Source organism: Octopus bimaculoides, chromosome 3 (genome assembly GCF_046866305.1).
Source record: "Octopus bimaculoides isolate indiv1 chromosome 3, ASM4686630v1, whole genome shotgun sequence".
NCBI lineage: Eukaryota > Metazoa > Mollusca > Cephalopoda > Octopoda > Octopodidae > Octopus > Octopus bimaculoides.
The window spans coordinates 127,117,337-127,141,681 of record NC_142930.1 but is presented as its reverse complement, the minus strand read 5'-3'; the positions used below and the strand labels follow the sequence as shown (position 1 = coordinate 127,141,681).

Below are 24,345 nucleotides of genomic sequence, written 5' to 3'. Positions count from 1 at the left end.
TAGATACACGTGTGTGTGTTTGTACTTTGATAAACATAAATAACCTGAACAGATAAATACACACGTCTATATATAGATACCTTTAGTCTCTTTCTCTCTCCATACACACACACACACACATGCACTTATATCCACGTATAGGTGCGAGAGAGAATGATAAATAGGTGTGTTTTCACAGTCTGACATCATAAACTGACTCGCTGGTTCTATGTTATATTTCAATTGTCGAATCAAATCCTTCCCAATCCGTCTCTTTTTTTTTTTTTTTTGCCATAATTTTTCAAGCTGCTGTCTTTGGTGAAGTTGCTGTTTTTTAGTTTCTCGCCGACTTCCACCATCTCAAACCTTTCTCTCTACTTTCGCAAAGAACAGTGAAATGTATGAAACCCGAGTAAGTCCGTTGATTTATCTGTGCAGGAGAGGAGGAATCAACTTCAAATGCCATGTTCTACGTCCATATATGAAACTGTTATACAGAGGGACATTTTTGCCTCATTTTTCAATCCGCCCCGTCACGATCCAGTGGAGCGAGAGACGCTTATCACCGAATTTTCATCCTTGAGAAAGGACAATTACTTCACTGGCTGTAGTGATGGAAGTAGTGTGTCTGCCACACAAATAATAAGAAAAGCAAACAAGAAGATCAACCAGGCGAATATAGCAATAATTGATAAATCCCGAAATATGATCCCCCAGAGTTAACATGACGGAGTATGCAATCTGTGAGTGTGTGAGATAGAGTGAGAGAGAAATGCACATAGATGGTTTTGAATATATTCTACATACAGCTTTAAAAAAAATAGAATATAATAAATATAATGCTTGTTCATTTGCCATTGTTGTTGTTGTTATTGTTGCACTAATTCTGCAAGCAGCATTAGCAGCAACCTTTAAAATACTTGCAAGATAGCGGCCATGTGACTACTTCGTTAAAACAAGGCAAAATAAAGTCTTTTGAGTCTCTATAATCACGAGAATGTCAGGAAACCATTGATTCTATACAAGTCTTTCTTTAAACATTGATGGATCGAGCTTCTATTGTTCTTGAAAACAAGCAAGGATAATTTATTAGCAAGCGATATTGAAAATATCCAGAGTATTATAGTTCTTTTTCTCTGTTTTCGCTGGAAGCAAATATCTCGAGAAACAAAATATAACAAGGAAACTTTTATCTTTTGTATTATTATCTGAAGAACATCTTTAGTATTTATTATAATAATAATTTTTTTCTTGTATCTATTTCTACTTTCTTTATTTAATTTTTATTCTGTTGTTCTTCCCCCATTTTATATAATCCACCATTATAATAATTTTCATCTTTCAATCAGTTAGTAGTAGGTTTTAGTTTTTTTTTTTTTTTTTTCTTTTTTCTCTCTTCTCGACTTTAGTGATTCGGAACAGTTTTAAGATGTAAATTCGTATTTTCAAAAAATAATAAAATCGATAGCTTCCTTATCTTTTCTACAGTCGAATTTAATCTGAATTTAACTTTGGTCTTTATTCATATTTTAAGGTGAACTCTTGTCTTTTACCAATATCATCTCATATTCTGTAGAAATGCGTGTATGAGAATATTTATCTACGTATCTGTGTGTGCGAGCGTGCTGCGTGTACACGAACGTGCGCACACGCAGTTTGTATCGGTGTATTCGTGTATCAATGAACAAAATCAGGTGTGCACGTTGCTTACAAGGCAATAATTATACATTTCTCGTGATTTCCCACAAATAGCAACGTGGAGGTATGTGGCCGTCGGTGGATAGATTAATTTAAGGTACCTTCGCTTCACATCTCGTTCCCACCAGACACCAAGAAATCTGAAAGAAACGGGTATTTATTATCAGCATTATCGAGAGCAGTGAGACATGGTACCTAACATTATAAGGTACCCTCGTATCGTATCTATATATATATATATATATATATATATATATATATATACCCACTCATCTGGATAACCGAATGACACACGGTTTATTATTATTATCGGTACAATAATAGTGCGGTACCCTAATGTTTCTACTGCTATCGTGGTAGGGACAATAGGAAGGTTCTGAACAAAATATTTTACGAGGTCTAGTTACGTTCTAAGTTCAAATCGCAGTATGATCAAATTTATCTTTCGTCTTTCTAGAGTCGATAAAATAAGTAATCGAACGAGTCGTTAAAAATAAATAATCGTCCTCTCAAGATCTGTAAGCCTTGCATCGATGTTAGAAATCACTATTAGTATTACCTATTTGGATTCTCTCATATCACATTTGAGAGATAGTTTGATAATTTTCTTAATTGCAGTCAGTGAGATGTAGAGCATATTTTATATATATATATATATATATATATATATATATATATATATATATATATATAAAGATTGATTGAGTTCTGCCCAGTCTAACGAAAACCTTGCATGTGGGCGGTGTAAACCGACATGTCCCGAAATAATGATGTGTGTGCGTGTTGATGAAACCATTCATGTAAGTGTAGTGAGAGACAGAATCTATTATATTCCAAGTTTAGAAAGAGAAAGACTGTGAAGAAGGGAGGGAACTCGTAGGCTCTTATTAATAGAGTTACTCCCATTTATGAAGCAATTAAAATTAATCTTTTTCTCCCCCACCAGCCCCCATCTACTTCAGGTAAATTACCGAAATTTTCTAATAAATATTTGTACATGAGAAGAAAGGTGGCCGCTTGCCAACTCCTTAAGGCTTAAAAAAAATCGAAAATACATCTGCATAATATATTTTCTTTCTTAGTAGCTTCGTTTCTTTTCATATATATATATATAATATATATATGTGTGTGTGTGTGTGGAGCCAGCTGGCAGAACCGTTACTGCGCCAGTGGCATTTTTTTTCCGGCCCTATACGTTCTGAGTTCAAAATCTGCCGTCGTCAATTTTCACGATGCTGCTCCAGTATCACTGCAGTTGTAGTACTGAAATGTATAAAAGTTATATATTTATGTGTGTGTGTAGGATAGTGTTAAAGAAATTACATACGTATACATATCTTCAATTATTATAAATATATAATCCTACACACAAGCCAGTGATATTCCCGGTCTGTATGGAATTACAGTGTAGCCGACGTATCGTTTTCCCTCCTATAACCATCAAATTGCTGAAAATGTTTTTTATTATTTCTTTATTATTGACCGTCAAATCAATTAAATTTTAATTATTTTCATTCATTTGGTGTCCGTTTGGGCCATAAAACATCTCGGTTATTTATTTACGTTTTTTTTCTTCTCATACACATTAGTTAAAAGTTTCCGAACTGCCAGTCTACAAATTCACTGTATATTGCCGAAAACGAAAACAACAAAGTAGTTGAACTTGAGCGGAATAAAAAAACCCTTGGTACTTTTTGTCATTGCACCGGTTTGCTGGGTTATTTTCATAAGCGGTGTTCACCTTTAGCTGTCACCCATATACTATTCGTTCCTAATTCAGGAACGACGCCCGTAGTTTTGCGGTTAATGGTGTCAGTCATAAGCTTAGATTCTAGCGCATGACTAATATTTTATTTTATAAACCCCCAGGCAATGGTACCCTCAGCGTGATTTGAACGTAGAATTTAAATTATCAACAGAAATGCCGGACGATTCTGGCAGCTCACCACTTTAATAATAGTAATCCTTTCTACTATAGGCACAAGGCTTGAATTTTTTTTTTGGGGTGGGGGGGAGTCGATTAGATCGACCCCAGCACGCAACTGGAACTTAATTTATCGACCCCGAAAGGATGAAAGGCAAAGTCGACCTCGGCGGAATTTGAACTCAGAACGCGAGGATGGACGAAATGCAGCTCGGCGTGCTATCGGTTCTGCCATTTCCCCGCTTTTAATAATAATTATTATTTCAAATTTTTACCTCAAGGGCAGCTTGCGGGAGGTAGGGATGAGTCGATTACATCGAACCCCAGTGTTCAGCTGGTACTTATTTTATCAACCCCCACCAAAGGATGAAAGGCAAGTCCTTTTTTTACTATAGACATAAGGCTTGAAACTTGGGGAGGTGGGTAGGGAGCTTAGTTAATTTTATCAGTCCTCAAAGGGTGGAAAACAAGAATAACCTTGGTGGAATTTGAACACACAACATAGACGGAATAAATACTGCCAAGAATTTCATCCAGTGCAGTAATGACTCTGTCTGCCCACCACCTAAATAATAATAATAATGATGTATACAGTGAACCCTCGACTGTCATGGGTGTTAGGTTCCAAAACTTCCCACGATAGGTGAAAACCTGCAAAGTAGAAACACTACTGAATATGTTTTTTATTTTTATAATTTGTATATATTTATTTTATTATAAAGGCAAAACAACACCATGGAGGAATCAACATAAGCTTAAATAATAAACCGCAATATGACGAGGAATTATTGTAGGTCCAGTTAGTGGCCGGTTAGGTCAGTTGGTTAAAACGGCGTGCTAATAACACAAATGTCATGGGTTTGGACCCCATACTGACCAGTAACAATTTCTTTCTCCACTCTGCTGAGTGGTTAGTGTTAGGAAGGGCATCCAGCTGTAAAAGCCATGCCAAAACAGACAGAAGTCTGGTGCATGCTTCTGTCTAGCCAGTGCCTGTCAAATCCTCTAACCCAGGGGTTTCCAAACTGTGGTCCGCGGACCACAGGGGGTCCGTGGACAGCAAATACTTTTTATGGGCAATTTGATTTTATATATGTTTTTTAATCAAAATCTTTTGACAATAAACCTATTTGTTAAATACTGTTAAATAAATAAATGCAAAAATATGTTATTTTAAGCAAATGTTTATGCATAAATTTCATAAGCGTTTATAAGGTAAAGCCTGAAATATAAAGGGGTCCGCAAGTCAAAAAGTTTGAAAACTCCTGCTCTAACCCAGGCGTTTTCAACCGTTTTTTTACCTGTGAACCCACATGGCCATTTGATAGTTTGATAGAAAGGTCTTTTAAAATTTCTATTCTGTTTTTCACACATTAACTTGTGTAGGGTTGAAAACCTGTAAAAATGACAGAGAAAGAAACCTAGCTGTTTCTTGCATTACATACAATACACACATTTAAAGCAAATTTTTTTCAAGGTCTCTTCAAATTCTGTTGTGGATCCCTAATTTACTATTTTGTTACATAGACCCCCAAAAATCTTATATTGACCCTCAGGGACCATATGAATTTCAGTTGAGAACCACTGATCTAACTCATGGAAGCTGGGTGTTAAACAATAACGAGAGCCATGTTCTTTGTTGGCATGGATTTAATGGTTTAACAGGGTTGTGGGTCCGAAGAGTGCATTGTGCTCCAATGTCTGCTTTAGTATGGGTTTTTTGGCTGGGTGCTCCTGTGCCGAGTACTTTACAAGTGTGTACTGGGTGTTTTTTTTTTCTTTGTCTTTTTGTGGCACCATCACTAGTGAGGTTGCTATGCTGCATGCAAGAGCCCTATGGTCTCCTTTGGCTGAATGGGGCTGCAGTCGAGAGGAAGGTGGTGATGATTACAGAGTAACACTTTATCATTTCTTTGTCTTGTTCTAATTTAATAAATTTTAATCTAAATAAAGTTCTTCTTAACAAAATGACTCAATATTTTTCTTATTGTTTTTTTAGGTACTAATTTTGCTGTGATGGGGAACTATCTGGAGCCCAGTGGAGGGCCTCCAGATTCTTTAAAATCTTCAATATCTGATCAGTTCTGGGGAACATCCCATTCAGATGGTAAGTGTTCCAAACCTTTCTTCCCTTCTTATTCTTCACTATTTCTGCCACAACTTCTTTTGAACATCATTAAATCTGTTACGTAAACCTGCTGTACATCCCCATCTCAGTTCCCTATCTCCCCGCCATCTCAGGGTCCCTATCTCCCCCTGCCATCTCAGGTCCCCCCCCCCCGCCATCTCATCCCTATCCCGCCTCGCCATCGTGGGTCCCTACGTGTTCTATTGTTAAAGCATTGTTCCTCAACTAATATCTCACTGAAGTTCAAAGAGAAAGGCAGCAATTAACCCTTAGCATTTAAAATGGCCATATCTGGCCCAAATTTTCTGGTTGTTTTCTTTTCAAACCAGCCAGATCCGGCCTTTCACACCTATCCTACCATGTCATTTTGAAAATAAACAAGTACATCACTGAAATCTTGATGTTACAAGATATTGCTTGTTTAATTAAAAACAGTGTGATTAAAGAAGCATTACATTTGATAATCTGAATGCTAACAGGTCAAATGTCAGGACTTGACTAATAGTTAACTGACCCATATGAGGAAAAAAGAAATAGTTTATTTGAGCAAGATTTGAACAATTTTCTTGCCCTGCTAACCTAGCTATGATCAGCATTCCCTTTAAGCTTTTAGGGGTCAGTTCTTCTCTTTCTCTCTGAATTGTACCTGTAATTCAATTGACATATTGTCTCATATTACTTTCATATGAAGCGTTTATGTGTTGAGACATTACTCAGCCACTTCCCCATAAGAATTTCATGAGTAGAATTTCATTGCCAATGCCAGACTACACGCATACCAGCACTCAGTCAGTTATAACGACAAGGGTTCCAGTTGACTCAACTGGAAATTAACATGCAAGTGGCTGAGCACTCCACTGAGACACACCCACTTAATATAGTTCTTAGGGTGATTCAACACCACACAAAATGTGACAAGGCCGGCCTTTTAGTTTTGGATACTGCTCGTTTTTACGAACAAAGTGAACTGGAGCAACGTGAAATAAAGTGTGTTACTCAAGGACGCAACGTGCTGCCAAGAATTGAACTCAGAGCATTTTGATCATGAGCTAACTGCCTTAACCACTAAGCCACATGCCTTCACATACACACTTTTTTCTTCTGCATAATAAATAGCACATGTGTGACTTTGAACTCACCATCAATCTATTTCATTGTAAAGCTAAATTTCAGATATTTCTTAAATATAATGATTAATCCTTCAATTAATATTGTTTTCAAAACGGCGAGCTGGCAGAAACGTTAGCACACTGGGCAAAATGCTTCGTGGTATTTCACCTGTCTTTACATTCTGAGTTCAAATTCTGTCAAGGTCGACTTCGCATTTCATCCTAAGTACCAGTTGCATACTGGGGAGTTAGTGTAATCGACTGCCCCCCCCCCCCACCCTAGAGTAGGAAATAATATTTGTTTCAAATTTTGCCTCAAGAACAGCTTGGAAGAGGTGGGGATGAGTCAATTATATCAACACCCACCACCACCACCACCACTCCCCCAATTTTCAGCTGATACTTTGCCTTACATCCTTTCAGGGTTGATTGATTAAGTCAACCTCGGCAGAACTTGAACTCAGAAAGTAGTGACAGGCAAAGTACACCACTAAGCATTTCATTTGGCAAGCTAACAATTCTGCCAGCTCGCCACTTTCTCATCTTTCTTTTAATTAATATTGGAACAAACACATGCGCGTCTTAATTGTTGCCTGTTTTTTAATTTGCAGCCTATGCCCGCTATGTACTAAACAACAATGTTTACCAACCGTATGTGCCATGCATGTTTGGAGCAGAATCGTTATTATACTCACAAGCTCCAGTCCATGCTTCTTCTCACAGAATGTATGATCTACATAAAGGTTTGTTGTTATTTTTTTTCTTCTTCTTATCACCTGAACTTTATTCCTTTACCTTCATATTATGTGTTTGGCGGATAGGCAAAGTGGCTGGGTAACTATCGAGAGTTGGGCCTCACAGAAGCAATGACCAAGACCTTTGGCATTATGTCATACTTGAGAAGACCCATCAAGCCAAGCAAAACCATTTGAGGTGTATTTGTTAAACAGAAACTGAAAGGAACTCGTCATATACATAATCGTGTGTGTCACATTGCCCCAGTCTACTCAGCTGTAAATGGCTAACCCTGTGACATTGTAGCTTTCCAGCCAGAGGGATTGTTGGCCTGCTTGCCTGGGCAGCAGAGTTGCATCACTCAAAAGCTAAAACGATGCAAAGCACATTGTGATAAGTGATGTATAACTTTTGATTGTCTAGTTGATCATGTGATGGTGCTGGGAAGATTAATTTCGTTTATATTCTTCTCTTTAAATTCACTTGTCCCTATCTCATTTCTTTTTTGTTTTCCTCTTTTTTAACTCCAGAAGCATTTTTCAATGGAGTTGGCTCGACTAATGCCACAACAGGTTTGTACATACCATCTCTTGGTCACCAGCAACCACAACAGTCTCAACAACAGCAGAAACAGCAGCAACAGCAGCAGGGACAAGCCCCTGGCCGTCAGACTTCAGTCCAGATGTTGTTAACACAGCAATCTACCGGTACTAGTTTAAAACCAGAAAAATTTGACTCTGGTGCCAACAGTGATAGGTCTAAGCACTCAGAGATTTCTACTTCCAAACGCACTACGCCACCTGATTGGTGTAGCAGACCCAGCAAGGGATCGTCGTATTCAACTTCTCATGTTGACAGCAACAGCAAGTGCATGTCTGTGAGCAAAGAGTCTCGTTCCACTAAGAAATTAGAACGAGACTGCAAAGCTGATGTACAACGTGACATTGTCAACATGCAGAAGGAAGAACACGATACGACCGAAAGCCACGTCCGGACAAACCGTGTGATAGGAAAATGTGAAATGGCTGCAGATCACCTTACTTTGGAAAACGGACCCAAAAACTGGCCATCCCACCGCTGTGTCTCCTCTTCAAAGTCCCAAGGCACTGACAAGGATAGTTGGTCGTCGAGTGAGTCTGCACGACAAATGAGTCACGTTAAAAGCCAAAGTGTGATGAAAACAACATCGAGCAGCAAAATATGTCCCCCTGTGATAGTCCAGCATGTACCCACAATGACAACTATGACTATGTCACCCTGTGGGTATCACACAGTTTCAAGTGCAGCTATGTACACCAAAGGAACTGTGTCGAATGTCTTTACAACAAGCCGACCGATTTCTTCTAGTTATATTTCTGGTAAGTGTTTAAATATTCTTCATTCATATTGGTTTCTAATTTTAGCACAACACCAGCAAGTTCGAGGGCAGATGGGTGGGTCAATTACATCAACACCGGTGCTCAACTGGTACTTACTTTATTGACCCCAAAAAGATAAAGGGTAAAACTGAACTCAGAACATAAAGACAGACAAAATGCTACTAAGAACTCTGCCAACTCACAGTCTTTTATTCTTCATTTATATGAATATCAGTTTTTTGTGCAATAGAAATCCTTTCACAGGCCATGTTTTGGTTTGATTCACTTACAATAGCAATAACTACCTGAAACAAACCTCCTTCTACATCAGGGATTCTCAACCATTTATTATCTTCGGACCCCTTTGGTTACTGTTTTATTCTGGAGACCTTTAGCCATTTAATGTTTAAAATCTAATTTTATAAATACGTCTTTCAAAATCCCTATTTTATTTTTCACACATAAACTTGCATAAGGTAAACTATGTAAAACAGAGAAAGAAACCTTAGTGTTTCTTACAATAAAAATATCTAAAGCAAAATTTTTTCCTGGATCCTTAATTTAATACTGTGTGCCCCCATTTTACTATTTTGCTTGCATGGAGCCCCAAAAATCTTATATTGACCTCCTGGGGTTATATGGACCCAGGTTTAGAACCATAGATTTTTATTTTTGTTTTATTTAAAACTGCTTTTCATTTTTGATTTTATTAAATTCCTTTTCATTATTTTTTTAGAAAATGAAAACAAAATTTCAAGTGCTTCTTCAACTCAACCACTAACATATTCCTGTGTAAATACCAATATTTCTAAGACAATGTCAGAGGGAAGGAAAGTGTCAGCCGCCATCTACACTCCAGAAAAGGCCACGGCCTCTCCGCCGCAAGCGTTAGCCTACATCCGAGGCGGAAGAGGCAAAGTCAGTTGTGAACTAAGGGTAAAGTCTGAAAAGGATTCCTTACCATCCTGCAAGGATCACAATTTTAGCGTTGACTCTTGCATGCATGCTGTGAAGGTAGAAAAACAAATGGTACCATGTTTGACTTCCGCATCCTTGAAGACAAAATCTGAACGCGCTGGCAAGAAAGTGCAGAAAGTCACTGGTCGACAATCACCGACGCATCGGCAGCATCAAGAACAGCAGCAATCGATGCAGCAGCAGCAGCAGCAACAACAGCAACAATCATCACAGCATCATCAACCATACCATCAACATCATCATCATCAACAGCAGCAGCAACACCACCACCACCAACAGTTGCTACAACCACAGCATCATCAACTGCAGCAGCAACAACAACAACAACAACAACAGCAGCATCAACATCAGCAGCAGCAACAGCAGCAGCAGCATGATCAACAACATCACCACCACCATCATCATCACCATCATCACCACCAGCAACAGCAGCAGCAGCAACAACAACAACACAGTCAAATGTTTGAAAATGCTGGGAGCAATGTCGTTGATAAAAGGGTCAAACAAGAAGTTGTTGACCGGTTTTTAATAGGAAGTTGTGATAATAATAATAATAATAATAATAACACAGACAGGTCTTACAGTGGCAAATCTGTGAATTGCAGCACTAACAGTAGTAGCCAGATTTTAACCAATAATAATTATATTAACAATAATAATAATAATAATAATAATAACAGTATCAATGGCAGTCATAGCAACAACAACAACAGCAGTAGTAGTAGTATTAACATCAACAATGGCAGCATCACCAGCAGCAGAATTAGCAACAACAGTGTTAATAGAAATCTCAACATTTCACAACAGGAACATGAGAAATTATCAAAAGACCTAACGAGCGATGCAATCACGGCTGACAGCAAGCAGTCCCAAGAAATGAAAAAACTTGGCTCACCGACTGTATACATAAATATTGCAACCGATGGTCAGTCTCAGGTGAACAGTAGTAATTCCAGTGGTCTAGGCCGGCCACAGGCAGCTATTCTCGACCTGAGTCTGCCTCGGAAAGCATTAGATGGTAATAGCCAGAACAGAAACACCAATGTAGATAACTGCGAAGCCGTGAAGAGAAATGAGGCCTCTTGTCTCTCACATTCGACGCAGCGGATAGTGGCCACACCATCTTATCCGGCGGTCATTCCGTCAGTGAATCAAACAACAGTAGCTTCATCGTCACATTCGACGTCGTCACCACCACCGCCACCTATGTCATCTTCGTCATCGTTTTTGTTATCCTCTTCCTCCTCCTCCTCTTGTTCAGTATCGACGTCGTCGTTGTCACCTGTAACTTCCTCAATATCATTCTCTACACCTTCGCAGAAGTCTTGTAGTGTCGTCAAGCAATCGTTGTCACCGATTTTGATACAGGAAGACCAGCATCAACCGCTGATATCTGCGCTGCCGTCTCCAAGTAGTAAAATAACTGCTAAAGCGACGCCCCAGTCGTCAGCATTACCGTCATCATCACCATCGACAACATTGTTACCTTCATCATCAGAAGTGTCTGTATCTTCTTCCTTGTCCTCTTCATTGCCAATAATATCATCTTCAATGTCAACGCATTCTCCCACAAAGCTAACATCATCATCATCAGTGTCATCGTCAGCATCATCATTACATGTAACAGTAGCAGCATCATCGTTATCATCATCATCGTCGTCATCATCATCTGCTGTAATGGCCAGATGTGAGAGCTACAAAGAAGAAATAGACGAGAACAAGTTATTGCTGTCGTCGACAGCTTCGTGTGGACAGTTAGATGAGCATCAGGGGAAGTCCTCTTCAGCTTCATCATCCTCTTCATCATCAGTGACATCATCAGCTCCATCGATGTCGATGTCATTACCATCGTCATCATCAGTTGTCTTGGCAACAGCCACGTCATTATCATCATCATTATCGTCATCATCATCATCAACAACATTGCCTGTATCATCATCATCGCCACCGTCGTCATCTTTACTGTTACCAGAAAGAAAAACCGAACACAAACGAGGTGCGTCATCACCTCGAGACAGCAAATGTACCAGTCACAACAACAACAACAGCAACAACAGTAATAACATTAACAGCAACAGTAGCAGTCATAAAACGACAACCACGACCACCACCAACGATAGCAACAACACTGTTTTAAGCAGTAGTAGTAACATTGCCAATGTCACCGAATCTGTGCACATTTCTGAGAATACAAATTCTCCACCATTGGAGACCGTGGCAGCAAATGTAGCCAACCATGATGGTTTGATGCCCAAAGTTTTCACAGTTGTCCAACACTCCAGCAATAACTCAACTCTTAGGAAAAGAAAGAGTACTTGTGACGTTGTTAAAGGAATGGTGCGGTCTGGTTCAGCACCACCGTCCTCACGTGATACAAGTCGTCCCTTTTCATCTATGGATGCCACAGTTACCAAATTGGAAGAAGACCATAATCTGTGCACAGGTAATGGGTCACCTTTTTTTCTGTCTTTGTTTCATCATTGAATTAATGTCCACTTTTTCATGCTTCCATGGGTTTGGCCAAGTTTATTGATGTCAGATTCCTTATAGCCAGGTGCCCTCGCTGTTGCCAACCTTTGCTTGTTTCCAAGCAAGGTTATGATTCCCCCCCACCCCATGGCCAGACATCAGAATATTGGAAATGACTGACACCGCCTGTCTGACAGTGATACTCACTTACAACAATCCTGCAATGGCAAGAAAAAGTTACAAACATACACTCATATATGTATGTGTGTGTGTATGTATATATATTATATTTGTAACCTTAATTGTTAATATGACATGGTATGTCATAAGCATCTGTATATTGTGGTTTTTGTCATTTTAGTTATAAAATAAACAAATTAATCAACGGAATACATTGTCTGCAAGTCGATGGATACCACATATTCTCCTCCATTTCCTCATTGCTATATAAATTTAGGATAAAATGACCCCCTTTTACCTGCACCCACTTATGGCACTTGGTATAACACTTGGGTACCGTCCCAGCAGTATATTGGATAGATACTATCCCTTAGTGGGTTGAATCCTTAACCCCTAACTCTCTTGGATTATATATAAATATATATATATATATATATACAAGTATAAACCTTGTAGAATGCAATGCAAAGCTTGTCCACAGTTATTGGCTATCTGCTGTTACAATACAGTGGAAAAGCTCTAACTACTGAATATGGACCAGGAATTCCATAGTGCCCATAGTGTATTTGAATAGATAAATGACAGAAATTGAAATGAACAGCATTCTTTATTTTAAATCACTAGAATTGTTTTGATACATTTTTACACCTGTAGTATATTGGTGAGATGCTATTTAATTGTAATCATTCACCTAAGATATAAAATGCACCTCAGCAGGTGATTGTTGAAATAAATCCTGTTTTGATGTTACCAGGTACAATAATCTCATAGTCATTTTCTTTTGTTTATCTTTGTTGCATGTACCACATGTATATGTGTGTGTCTATTATATTGTAGGAGCTAAAGACATAATAATATATCACGATTTTTTTCTATTTTCTGCAGGTATTACCATTCCAGTTGGAATTGCCATAGCCACTCAAAGACAGGAATTATCTCGCAGTAGTCAAGGTACACAATTTTTGTACCCATTAATTAAATTTCAATTTTTACTGATAACAGTAACCATATGGTTACTGTTATCAAATCACTCCGATTTCCATTCGTATAAAACTCCCAACTTTACTGTTAAGATCAAGTCTTCAGGTCACATTAGCTGTTCGTTACCATCTTTCTGTTGAAACATGTTATCTATGTTTCAAATAATTTTGAAAATAATAAAGAATTTATCAAAATAACTCTGTTGTTATTCATCCAGTGTTTGGAACATAAATTAACCTTATCATGCCATGTTCCTGATATACCTGGATATACCTCTAAACATCAACTCTACCAGATTCCCATAAAAATGGTAATGAACAACACACACACAGAAAAAGAAGATAAAATACTCAAAATAGACAACTGATCCACATTGCAACTTTACAGTCAGTTTCTTGTGCAGTATAAATTCTTTCACAGGCCATGTTTTGGCTTGATTTCACTTACAATAGCAATAATTACTTGAAACAAACCTCCTTCTACATCAGGGGTTCTCAACCATTTATTATCTACAGACCCCTTTGTTTTATTCTGGAGACCTGTAGCCATTTAATGTTTTAATCTAATTTTATGACTCATTGGTTAATGATGTCCCCACCCCTATAGCTGTTGCTTACTTTTGTTTTTAATTAAAACAAAACAAAAAAGCTTATATGTGATGAACCCAGCACTTCATCTGGTAAACGAGTAAAGCCTAGACTCATTTACAGTTGAGGAAATCGATGACATTTATTCTTCAGATGAAGAGTTTTTTACTCTTAAGCAGACAATGAGAATGATTCAGACAATTAAATTGATGAAAGTGATGAGGAAAGTAGTGATTCAGGTGAACAAAAATGGTAGTTGAAAGATAGGCTTATTATTGTTATTCTCCTGAATGTTTTTTGTGATTCTCGTCATTAGTTTGCCTGCAGTCGTTACACTGAAGCTGTGTGTGCAGCTATTTGTGTCTTGGCTCAGAAGCTATTTGTGTCTTGGCTATTTTTACCCAGATGGAGGGTGAAATTAGCTACAGGGGCCCAGGTCTAAGTGGGGTGGGAATTTGAAGTTCTTACTCATAATTTAGTGCAAATTATAAGAGGTTTTGAATCACCAGTGTCCAGAAAGTTGTTGTACCTATATATATATATATATATATATATATATATATATATATATATCCCTGTTTAAAATCGTACCATATGTTACATATTTATTATATCATACCTTGATACTATGTGGACTAAGATTCCTGTTGACCGGCTGCTGGAATTCATAAAGTGTTGAACACTTTCGGTATCCAGATTAGGGACTCCTTCATTGGGTAACTGTTGCATTTGTTGAGTATATAAGCAGTTTGACTGATTGTTTCTCTGGAGACTGTCATAATGATGTGGACGCCTCTGCTTAGAACCCAATAAGGTTAAAAAAATCGATTACGGTTGTTCGACATGTTTTCAGTCTGCAGAGAAATGGCTAAACTTTTCCCTGTTTATATATGTTACACACACACACACACACACACACACACATATCTATATATATATATATATATATATATATATATATATATATATATATATATATATATATATATATATATGTGCACATACATGCATACACCTATCTGAAACTGATGTCTTTTGGTGTTCGACAGATAAACTTCAATCACAGGAACCAACTGCAGATGATGGAATCTACAATCGGTCTTCTGAACATGAAATCAAATCTGAAGTTACTGAAAGAGACTTGTTGAGGTAAAGTAAATTATTTTCTTGCTAAAAAAATACATTGATTGTAAATGTAAAAGGCCTAGAGCATCATTTTTCTTGATTTATTGATCTTAATAAAAATCTGTTAAAATGGAGTTTTAAGATGCTCTAAGTGGAATTGTAAATTGAGAGTTAAATGTTCTCCTAGATTGGGTACAGAATGTATTAATTTTACCAGATAATCTTGTACTTATTCCGGGTAGCTTTATGAACTGAAATATTGTGCAGAAACTGAAGTCCACAGCTGAAGTATGAAGAAGTTTCTTGCCAACTCATGGTGGTGGTGAAGTGTGTGCATGTGTATATTTTGTGCTCTGTTTTTTTTTATATTTCAAGTATTAATTTTTTGCCCCGTTTATATCTTTTATAGGCAACAAAAAGGATCAGTGAGTGCCGCAGCAATAAAACCAAATAGTACCAATGGAGTTCAAGACATCAGGACAGACTTAGGTTCCAACCTTATATTTACAGGTAATATTATTATTATTATTATTATTATGATTTTTGAGCGAGATCGTTGCCAGTGCCCCTGGACTGGCTCTTGTGTGGGTGGCACATAGAATACACCATTTTGAGCCTGGCCGTTGCCAGTACCGCCTGACCGGCTTTCGTGCCGGTGACACGTAAAAGCACCTTCTACATTCTCTGAGTGGTTGGCGTTAGGAAGGGCATCCAGCTGTAGAAACTCTGCCAAATCAGATTGGAGCCTGGTGTAGCCATCCGGTTCACCAGTCCTCAGTCAAATCGTCCAACCCATGCTAGCATGGAAAGCGGACGTTAAACGATGATGATGATAATGATTATTATTATCAGTGTATAGGTACAGGTGTGGTGGTGTGGTAAAAAGTCTGCTTCCCACCTTTCAATCATTGGGCGATAAACTGCGCTTGCGAAGACCTGTTGAGGCAAGTGAAGTCATTGTCATGACAGTATTGCCAGATTAGCAGCCATGCCGGTGGCACATAAAAAGCACCATTTGAACATAGTCGATGCCAGTGCCACATGACTGGTCCTCGTGCCAGTGGCACATAAAAAGCACCCACTACACTCTGTGTGGTTGGCATTAGGAAGGGCGTCCAGCTGTAGAAACCTTGCCAGATCGGATTGGAGGCTGGTGCAGCCTCCTGACTTGTCAGTCCTCATTCAAACCTTGCAACCCATGCCAGCATTGAAAGTGGACGTTAAGTGATAATGATCATCTTCATCATCAACATAATTATTATTATTATTATTATTTATGATTATAGTTTGGTCATTTATTTATATATTTTCAGGTAGTGGAACCAATCCTTGGCCCGATGAAAATGCCCTTCGTCACTACGCTGGTCAATGGCTTCAAACTGGTCATCCAGCTCTCTGGTTAGGACAAGCACCATTTGGATTCCCTCAGAGTCTACCGACTTCAGTGGCACTGGATCCAAACAATTTACCGCTGTCACCACCTGCTGGTTTCAAGTTGGCACATGATTCTTTGAGTGGGCACTTTTTCCTGCTACCAAGTATGTACCATCTCGTTTCTTTTACTTCTTACTTATTATTCTGTTTGTCTCTCTGTCTCTTTCTCTCTCACTTTCACTCTTTGTCTCTCTCGCTCTCACTCTCTGTCTCTCTCGCTCTCTGTCTCTCTCGCTCTCACGCTCTGTCTCTCTCTCTCTCTCGCTCTCACTCTCTGTCTCTCTCGCTCTCTCTCTCACTCTCTCTGTCACTCTCACTCTCTCTGTCACTCTCACTCTCTGTCTCTCTCGCTCTCACTCTATGTCTCTCTCACTCTCACTCTCTGTCTCTCTCGCTCTCACTCTATGTCTCTCTCACTCTCTGTCCCTCTTGCTCTCACTCTCTGTCCCTCTTGCTCTCACTCTCTGTCTCTCTCGCTCTCACTCGCTCTCACTCTCTGTCTCTGTCTCTCTCTCTCTCTCTCTCTCGCTCTCTCGCTCTCTCTCTCGCTCTCACTCTCTCTCTCGCAAAAGTCTTGTAGAATCAGCTTTGTACTTATTTTGGGATGTAGAATTCTCAAAGATATGACCCCTGATATATGTGATCCTACTGCTAGGCCCTCCATAATTCCTACTGCTAACTGTTTGTGTTGCAGACATGGTTGATCCGAACCGTATGTGGCTAGCTGGAGCACCACAGCACGGACATGCCGCAGCAGCAGCTGCTGCAGCTGCAGCCTACCAGCACCTGATGGCAGCACCAGGCCAATCACCACAACAGGCAGCAGCAGCAGCGGCAGCAGCCCTTCAACAGCAGCAGCAACAACAAGTCACAGCTCAAGGCCCTGACGGTCACGCCCCACAGGGATTAGATTTCTCACTTGCGTTACAGCAATATCAACAATTTGAAGAGCAACAGAATGCAGCACTGCAACAACAACAACAATCAGTGTTGCAACAACAACAGCAACACCAACAACAGCAGCAACAACAGCAGCAGGTATGGGAACAAACCCCACCTTTACTTCCTGTTTCAAGTTTTCCTCTGCTTCCCTTTGAAATGTTTCTATTTACCTTATTTTCTGGTATAGGGGTCAATTTAATGCAAACATTCAAGCCACATCACTGTTTTCCTAAATCCTTCTGCATTTCACATGGAATCTTTGGACCTCCAAATTTGTCTTGGTGTATAAATCAGCCTACATTCTTTTGTTGTAAAATTTGATCTGAAATATTTGACTTGAATACCAGAAAATATGGTATTTCTTTCGTTTACTTTTGTTTCAATTAATTTTAGAAATGATAAAGAATTTAAAAGAAGTTAAAATTCTCAATTGACTATGGTCAACCAAATCAGTGGTTTTCAAACTTTTTGACTTGCGGACCCCTTTATATTTCAGGCTTTACCTTTATAAACACTTATGAAATCTATACATAAATATTTGCTTAAAATAACATATATTTTTACATTTATTTATTTAACAGTATTTAACAAATAGGTTTATTGTCAATTAAAAGATTTCGATTAAAAAACATATATAAAATCAAATTGCCCATAAAAAGTATTTGCTGTCCACGAACCCCCTGTCTTGTCCTTGCGGACCCCCTGTGGTCCGCGGACCACAGTTTGAAAATCCCTGAACCAAATGACTAGCGAATCTGCAGTATTGAGCAGAATATTTACTGTAATCCATCTTTTATACCAAGACAAAACAATGTACATGATGACATTTCCAATCAGTTAAGATCAGAAGCCACGAGAACCACTGCCTGGTGTTGCATCAGAGCATTTATTATTATTATTACTTTTTTTTATTGTTTTTTTCTCTCTCTCCCTTGTAAGCACAAATATGAAATGTGAATTACTTTACCATCATTTGTAAATCCTAAAAATAATTTTCCAGGATGTTTCTGGTGGTGATGAACGTGAAGTATCATGTTATGCAGAGAATGTACAAGAGATCCTGTCAGGAGAGCAGAAAACACCGTCTCCAACTGCGTCTCCTACATTAGCAGTGAACCAGAATGCAACAACCCTTGGTAAAGACAAGGGTTCCATTCTTGTCTCACCTCATCACCCTTACATTCCAGGTAAATAGGAAATCAAAAAAGAATGCTTTTATATGTTATCATGTTATTTTATGTGCATAACTGTGTGTGTGTGTGTGTGTGTGTGGATGAGAATTTTGCTTCCCAAATGTGTGGCTTTTAGCTTAGTGTTACTTGGTACCATGGCCAAGTGTCGTCTACTATGGCACCAGGCCAGGTTATGATACACGGATGTGCTGATGAGATGTATAAAGAAATCTGGCGTCTTCCCTGGGAAGACCCAGTGGTGTGATGAACAGCACCGATTGCTGAATCTCGTAATTCAAGCCTTTGAGGAGACACAATAAAGAGAATACGAAAGAGTACACAATAGACATCGTTTCTCTGTTGCATCAAGTAGGTTCACATGCAGCAGATGTCATCATTATTGAGGATGAAGTGCAAGTCTTTGCAGCCCACATGTGAGCCTGCCAGAGATGAACAGAACAGTCAATGTCAACCTACAAGGGGGTAGAAGAATGTGTGTGTATGCCTTTGTCTACTTGTCACAATGACATGTAATAGTTGTATATGATTGTCACTGTCATACAAGCAGTCTCATTCATTTTAAGTATTGTGTGAGAACATGTTAGGCCAAGGGAGAACTATTACCTTGTTTGGAAGCAGATGGGGGTTGGTGACAGGAAGGGCATCCAACCCATTGAAAATCTTCTTGTATAAATCTCATTTGAAAAGTGGACGTTAAAAGTGAATGTTAAAATGTGGACGAATGATTAAAATGTATATCATCATCATCATCATCTTCATCATTTGACTTTCATCGTCCATTATTTATGTACAATTCCCTCTACCCCCACCCTTTAATATCTATCATTTATTTAGTATATTTAATTAAGTGTTCTCTTTTTGTTTATTGCAGATTTGGCAGTTGCTGCTGGCCAACCCTACGCCTTTTCCTACTCCACTGCTCATTTGCCGTTTATTTACAACCCTGCTCTTCTGCCAGGGTCCCTGGCTCCGATGGCTCTTTCTGAAGCACAGCCGCTACCCCAAAAGCCGGAAGGTACCATGCAGTCTCGTGGTACTTCCCCGATGACTGTCGTTGCTTCAACTCCTTCCCCAGTGCCAGAAGATTCCACAGCGAGCCCACTGGACGGCCAGAACAATGAAGAGGAAGACGAGAGCACATGCGGTGCTAGTGCTGATGGCCACAAAGTGTTGGTCAGTGCTGAAGTTTCTGTACAGACCGGTGAAAGTGAAGAGGAGAGCGTACCAAGTGAAGACAGCTTGATACATGAACCACAACAACAGCAACAACAGACAACAAAGACTGAAGAGATAGAAGATGAAAGACATGAAGTAGTAGAAGAGGAAGAAGATGAAGAGGAGGAGGTGGAGGAAGAAGAAGATGAGGAAGGTGAAGAGGATGATGATGAGGAGGAGGAGGTTGAAAGCATCGTGATACGAGAAGGTTCGACTCAGCTGGAAAACAACTCTGGGAACCAGAACCAGCAGAGTGGGACCAGCAGCACCACGAAAGAAGAAATAATTGACGGAGAAGAGGAAATTGAAGAAGAAGAAGAAGTAGTAGATGATGAGGAGGAAGAGGAAGATGAGGACGATGATGATGAGGAAGATGAGGTGGAAGAGGAAGCGGAAGAGGGTGAAGAAGAGGAAATCGGAGAAGGCAAAGCTGAAGAATTGCAACAAGAAGAGAGGAGAGACGAGAGACAGAAGAAGATAGTTTTGTCCGATTACCAGAAGCAGCACCATCATCATCACCATCATCGTCATCGTCATCATCATCATCGTCATCGTCATAATCAAAGCAGCAAACATTCAGAGCAGACTGGTCTCAGTAGTAATAGTAGTAGTAGTAGTAGTGGTAGTAACATGTGTAGTAGTATTTCTCATTGCAACAGAAACAACAACAACAGTTGCATGGTTGAAGAACAAAGAGTTAAAGAGACCTTACAAGTGGAAGATGAAGAAGTTGGCGAAGAAGAGGAAGAGGAGGAAGAAGAAGAAGAAATTGAAGATGAAGATGGTATTGAAGAGGGTGAGGAAGAAGAGGATGGTGAAGAAGACGACGATGAAGAGGAATTAGAAGATGAAGAAGATGGTGAATACAGTTTAGGTGATGAGGTATTGGTGAAGAATTTGCGGAAAGATAGCAGTAAAAGACAACTTCAAGAAAGACAACAACTACAACACCAACATCATCACCATCATCAACTACAACAACAACAACAACAACAACAGCAACAGTTACTTCAACAACAACAGCAACGACAGTGCTTGATTGAAGATGACGATGAAGAAGATGAAGAAGAGAATGAGGTTGATGATGAAGATGATGACGACAACGATGATGACGATGATGATGATGAAGACGAATACGATGAGGAAGAACTCTTAGACAAAGACAACCAATCTTTGGAAGATTCTTGCCATGTTGCCACCTCCATGTTACATTTAGCTGATGAAACCGATTCTACTTCTGATGAGAAAGTAGCAGACATAGAGAACGATATCGATATCAAAGAACTTGCTATGGCTGTGATGAGTATGAAGAGCGAAACGGTGAAGAGTGAAAAACTTCTCTGTGACACTCCCATGTCTTTGAGTAACATGACATGTCCAAGTTTTAGCAGCCTTGCCCACAGTAACCAGACGATGAGCCATCAATATGGCTCTCATACTCTGAATAGTCATACAATAAACCATCCATATGGTAGTTCTCATTCAAAGAATAACAGCAATAATTATAATGGTCTTGGTGCCAATAATGGCAACCTTGGTTCCAATTCAGAAAATGTTTTCAGCAGAACATATCCAGATCCTAGAAACGGCTTGGAATTGCTTAGCACAGTGGCTGAACAGCTTGGTGATGTTCATCCACCTACGACAACTTCAGCTAATGCAGCCACCAGCTTAAAGACAGTATCGAGTCCTGGAAGTGCTGAAAGTGCAAGCTGTACCAACAACAACAACAGCTCTAGTAACACAGCTAGCAGCAGTAACAGTAGTAGTAGTGGTGGTGGTAATAGCAATGGTAGTAGTAGCAGCAGTAGTAGTATGATAAATAGCACTTGTAACAGTAACAACAGCGTTGGCCATAACAACTACAGTCATACTTATTGTCATAGTAACCATAGCAACCATAATGTCAATGTTAGTCAAGGTGATTGCTCCATCTTGGGCAAAGCAAACGAATCGGCAGCGAGCAAGGCGTACAACGCCCTTGCCAAGACATTCGATGCTTCGGCCCTGTTGAAGAGCAGCGAAATGACCACTCGGAGCGGTTGTGACATTACCAACAGAGGTAACGACACAATACCAAAGATTGTACGCAGCAAGGACTTCAACTCCAGGCACAAGTACTTCAGCAAAGAATTGGTCAACCCACATATGAACATTGGTGGATTAAATATACCTCAAGGTAAATATATACATTTCTCTAAGTTCTTTCTGTTTCTTTCAAGTCAGTTAGTTACAGTTTGAAAGTTTGTAAATATACAGGCATGGCTGTTAGGTTGAGAAGCCTTCTGTGCAATCCTGTAGTTTTGGGTTCAATCCCTCTGCACAGCGCCTTGGGCAAATACCTTCTAGGCCCTTGAGCCACCTAATGCCTTATGAGTAAATTTGGGAGATGGAAAGTATGTGGAAGCCTGTTGTATATACATGTATGTATAAAGATACACACACATTTATATAAACATATTTATGTATATGTATGTTTGTGTGTGTGTGTATATATATATATATATATATCATCATCATCATCATCATCATCATCATCGTTTAACGTCCGCTTTCCATGCTAGCATGGGTTGGACGACTTGACTGAGGACTGGTGAAACCGGATGGCAACACCAGGCTCCAATCTAAATTTGGCAGAGTTTCTACAGCTGGATGCCCTTCCTAATGCCAACCACTCAGAGAGTGTAGTAGGTGCTTTTACGTGTCACCTGCACGAAGGCCAGTCAGGCGATACTGGCAACGGCCACGCTTGAAATGGTGTATTTTATGTGCCACCTGCACAAGCCAGTCCAGAGGCACTGGCAACGATCTTACTTGGCTTGCCGGGTCTTCTCACACACAGGACATTTCCAAAGGTCTCGGTCAGTAGTCATTGCCTCGGTGAGGCCCAATGTACGAAGGTCTTGCCTCACCACCTCAGCCCAGGTCTTCCTGGGCCTACCTCTTCGACGGGTTCCCTCAACTGTTAGGGTGTGGCACTTTTTCACGCAGCTATCCTCATCCATTCTCACCACATGTCCATACCAGCGCAATCGTCTCTCTTGCACAAACGTCCGCTTTCCATGCTAGCATGGGTTGGACGATTTGACTGAGGACTGGTGAAACCGGATGGCAACACCAGGCTCCAATCTAATTTGGCAGAGTTTCTACAGCTGGATGCCCTTCCTAACGCCAATACATACACACACAGGGTTGGCCAAAAGTCACCTAATAGTAAATTAAAATTCCATTAATACTTAATATTCAATTTTATTTATTTATTCTAATTTTGAATGTTGTGAGTTAAAATCACTTTTTTTTTTTTTTGAACATTTGCTTATTTATTAGCGAAGTCTCATAAAATAATTTTTTGTTTTAATCTTGGAATTAAATGGTTTTGATTTAATGTCAGGTGACTTTTGGCCAACCCTGTGTATGTCTGTATATATATATATATATATATATATAATAGAGAAAGAGGTGTAAATAGCGCAGAAGTAAATCTAAGACATTTCAGTTTAAGAAGGAATTTAATAAAAATGATTTAATGATTATATAAAGAAAATATCACTGGTTTCGATGATGAATCTCATCAAATATCAGTAAAAATTTGAAGTAAAAACAGTTTATCTTCTGTCTGTGGATCAGTCTAAATTGAAAAGTCTTAGATTTACTTCTGTGCTGTTTCCACCTCCATCTTTTATATGTAAAAATTTGATTTGTAACAGGTATATAGTCCATTGCTTGTAATATACTGCATTGTTGTACCATTCAAAACTTTTTATTCTTTACAAACAATACACAATGCTTTGAGCGAACTACAATACTCTCCTAAAACAATGATGTATATCTTCTATTTTTTAAACTTTTTGTTTACTTGTTTCAGTCTTTAGTCTTGTTTTAGTCTTAGTGCTAGGGCACTGCCTTGAGTATTTTTAGTCTGCTGAATCAACCCTAGTACTTATTCTGTTAGTCTCTTTTGCCAAGCAGCTAAGTTATGGGAATGTAAACTTACAAACACCAGTTGTCAAGTGGTGGTGGGGGACAAACACAGTTACACACATGCATTGAAGTAAGGGGTGTTTGTGACATTGTGCTGTTTCAAACTGGTTGTGTCTCTTCTGATTCAATGTGCCAAGAATTTTCTCTTTTGCTCACAGAAATCAGGAAACGATTTGTTTGCTGATGATGCATGCTGGGAATCAAGCATCTGAAAGGAGAAGTTCTCCATAGACAAAATACTTCAAAGTGGGGGTGGGCATTTTGAGGTTTGAACCTACTGGAGCATATTAACAGTAAATATGTTCCAACATTGTTTTGACTTTCCCTGT

At 39.2% G+C, this 24,345-nt stretch overlaps 1 protein-coding gene across 2 annotated transcripts in view; it reads left to right on the top strand.

The window, feature by feature from the left end:
• The window catches only part of LOC106868024 (uncharacterized), a 325,886-nt gene that overhangs the window by 239,957 nt on the left and 61,584 nt on the right, over positions 1-24,345 (top strand). For both annotated transcript variants that reach the window (XR_016241196.1, XM_089349632.1), the window contains exons 3-13: positions 5,601-5,708; positions 7,450-7,581; positions 8,104-8,931; positions 9,668-12,352; positions 13,444-13,509; positions 15,176-15,275; positions 15,661-15,761; positions 16,565-16,789; positions 17,380-17,723; positions 18,628-18,814; positions 19,692-22,214. Coding sequence is in view for 1 of the 2 variants with exons in the window: in XM_089349632.1 (XP_089205758.1) it covers positions 5,601-5,708; positions 7,450-7,581; positions 8,104-8,931; positions 9,668-12,352; positions 13,444-13,509; positions 15,176-15,275; positions 15,661-15,761; positions 16,565-16,789; positions 17,380-17,723; positions 18,628-18,814; positions 19,692-22,214 (7,299 nt within the window). In the remaining variant the exon portion in view is untranslated. The remainder of the gene's footprint in view (positions 1-5,600; positions 5,709-7,449; positions 7,582-8,103; positions 8,932-9,667; positions 12,353-13,443; positions 13,510-15,175; positions 15,276-15,660; positions 15,762-16,564; positions 16,790-17,379; positions 17,724-18,627; positions 18,815-19,691; positions 22,215-24,345) is intronic.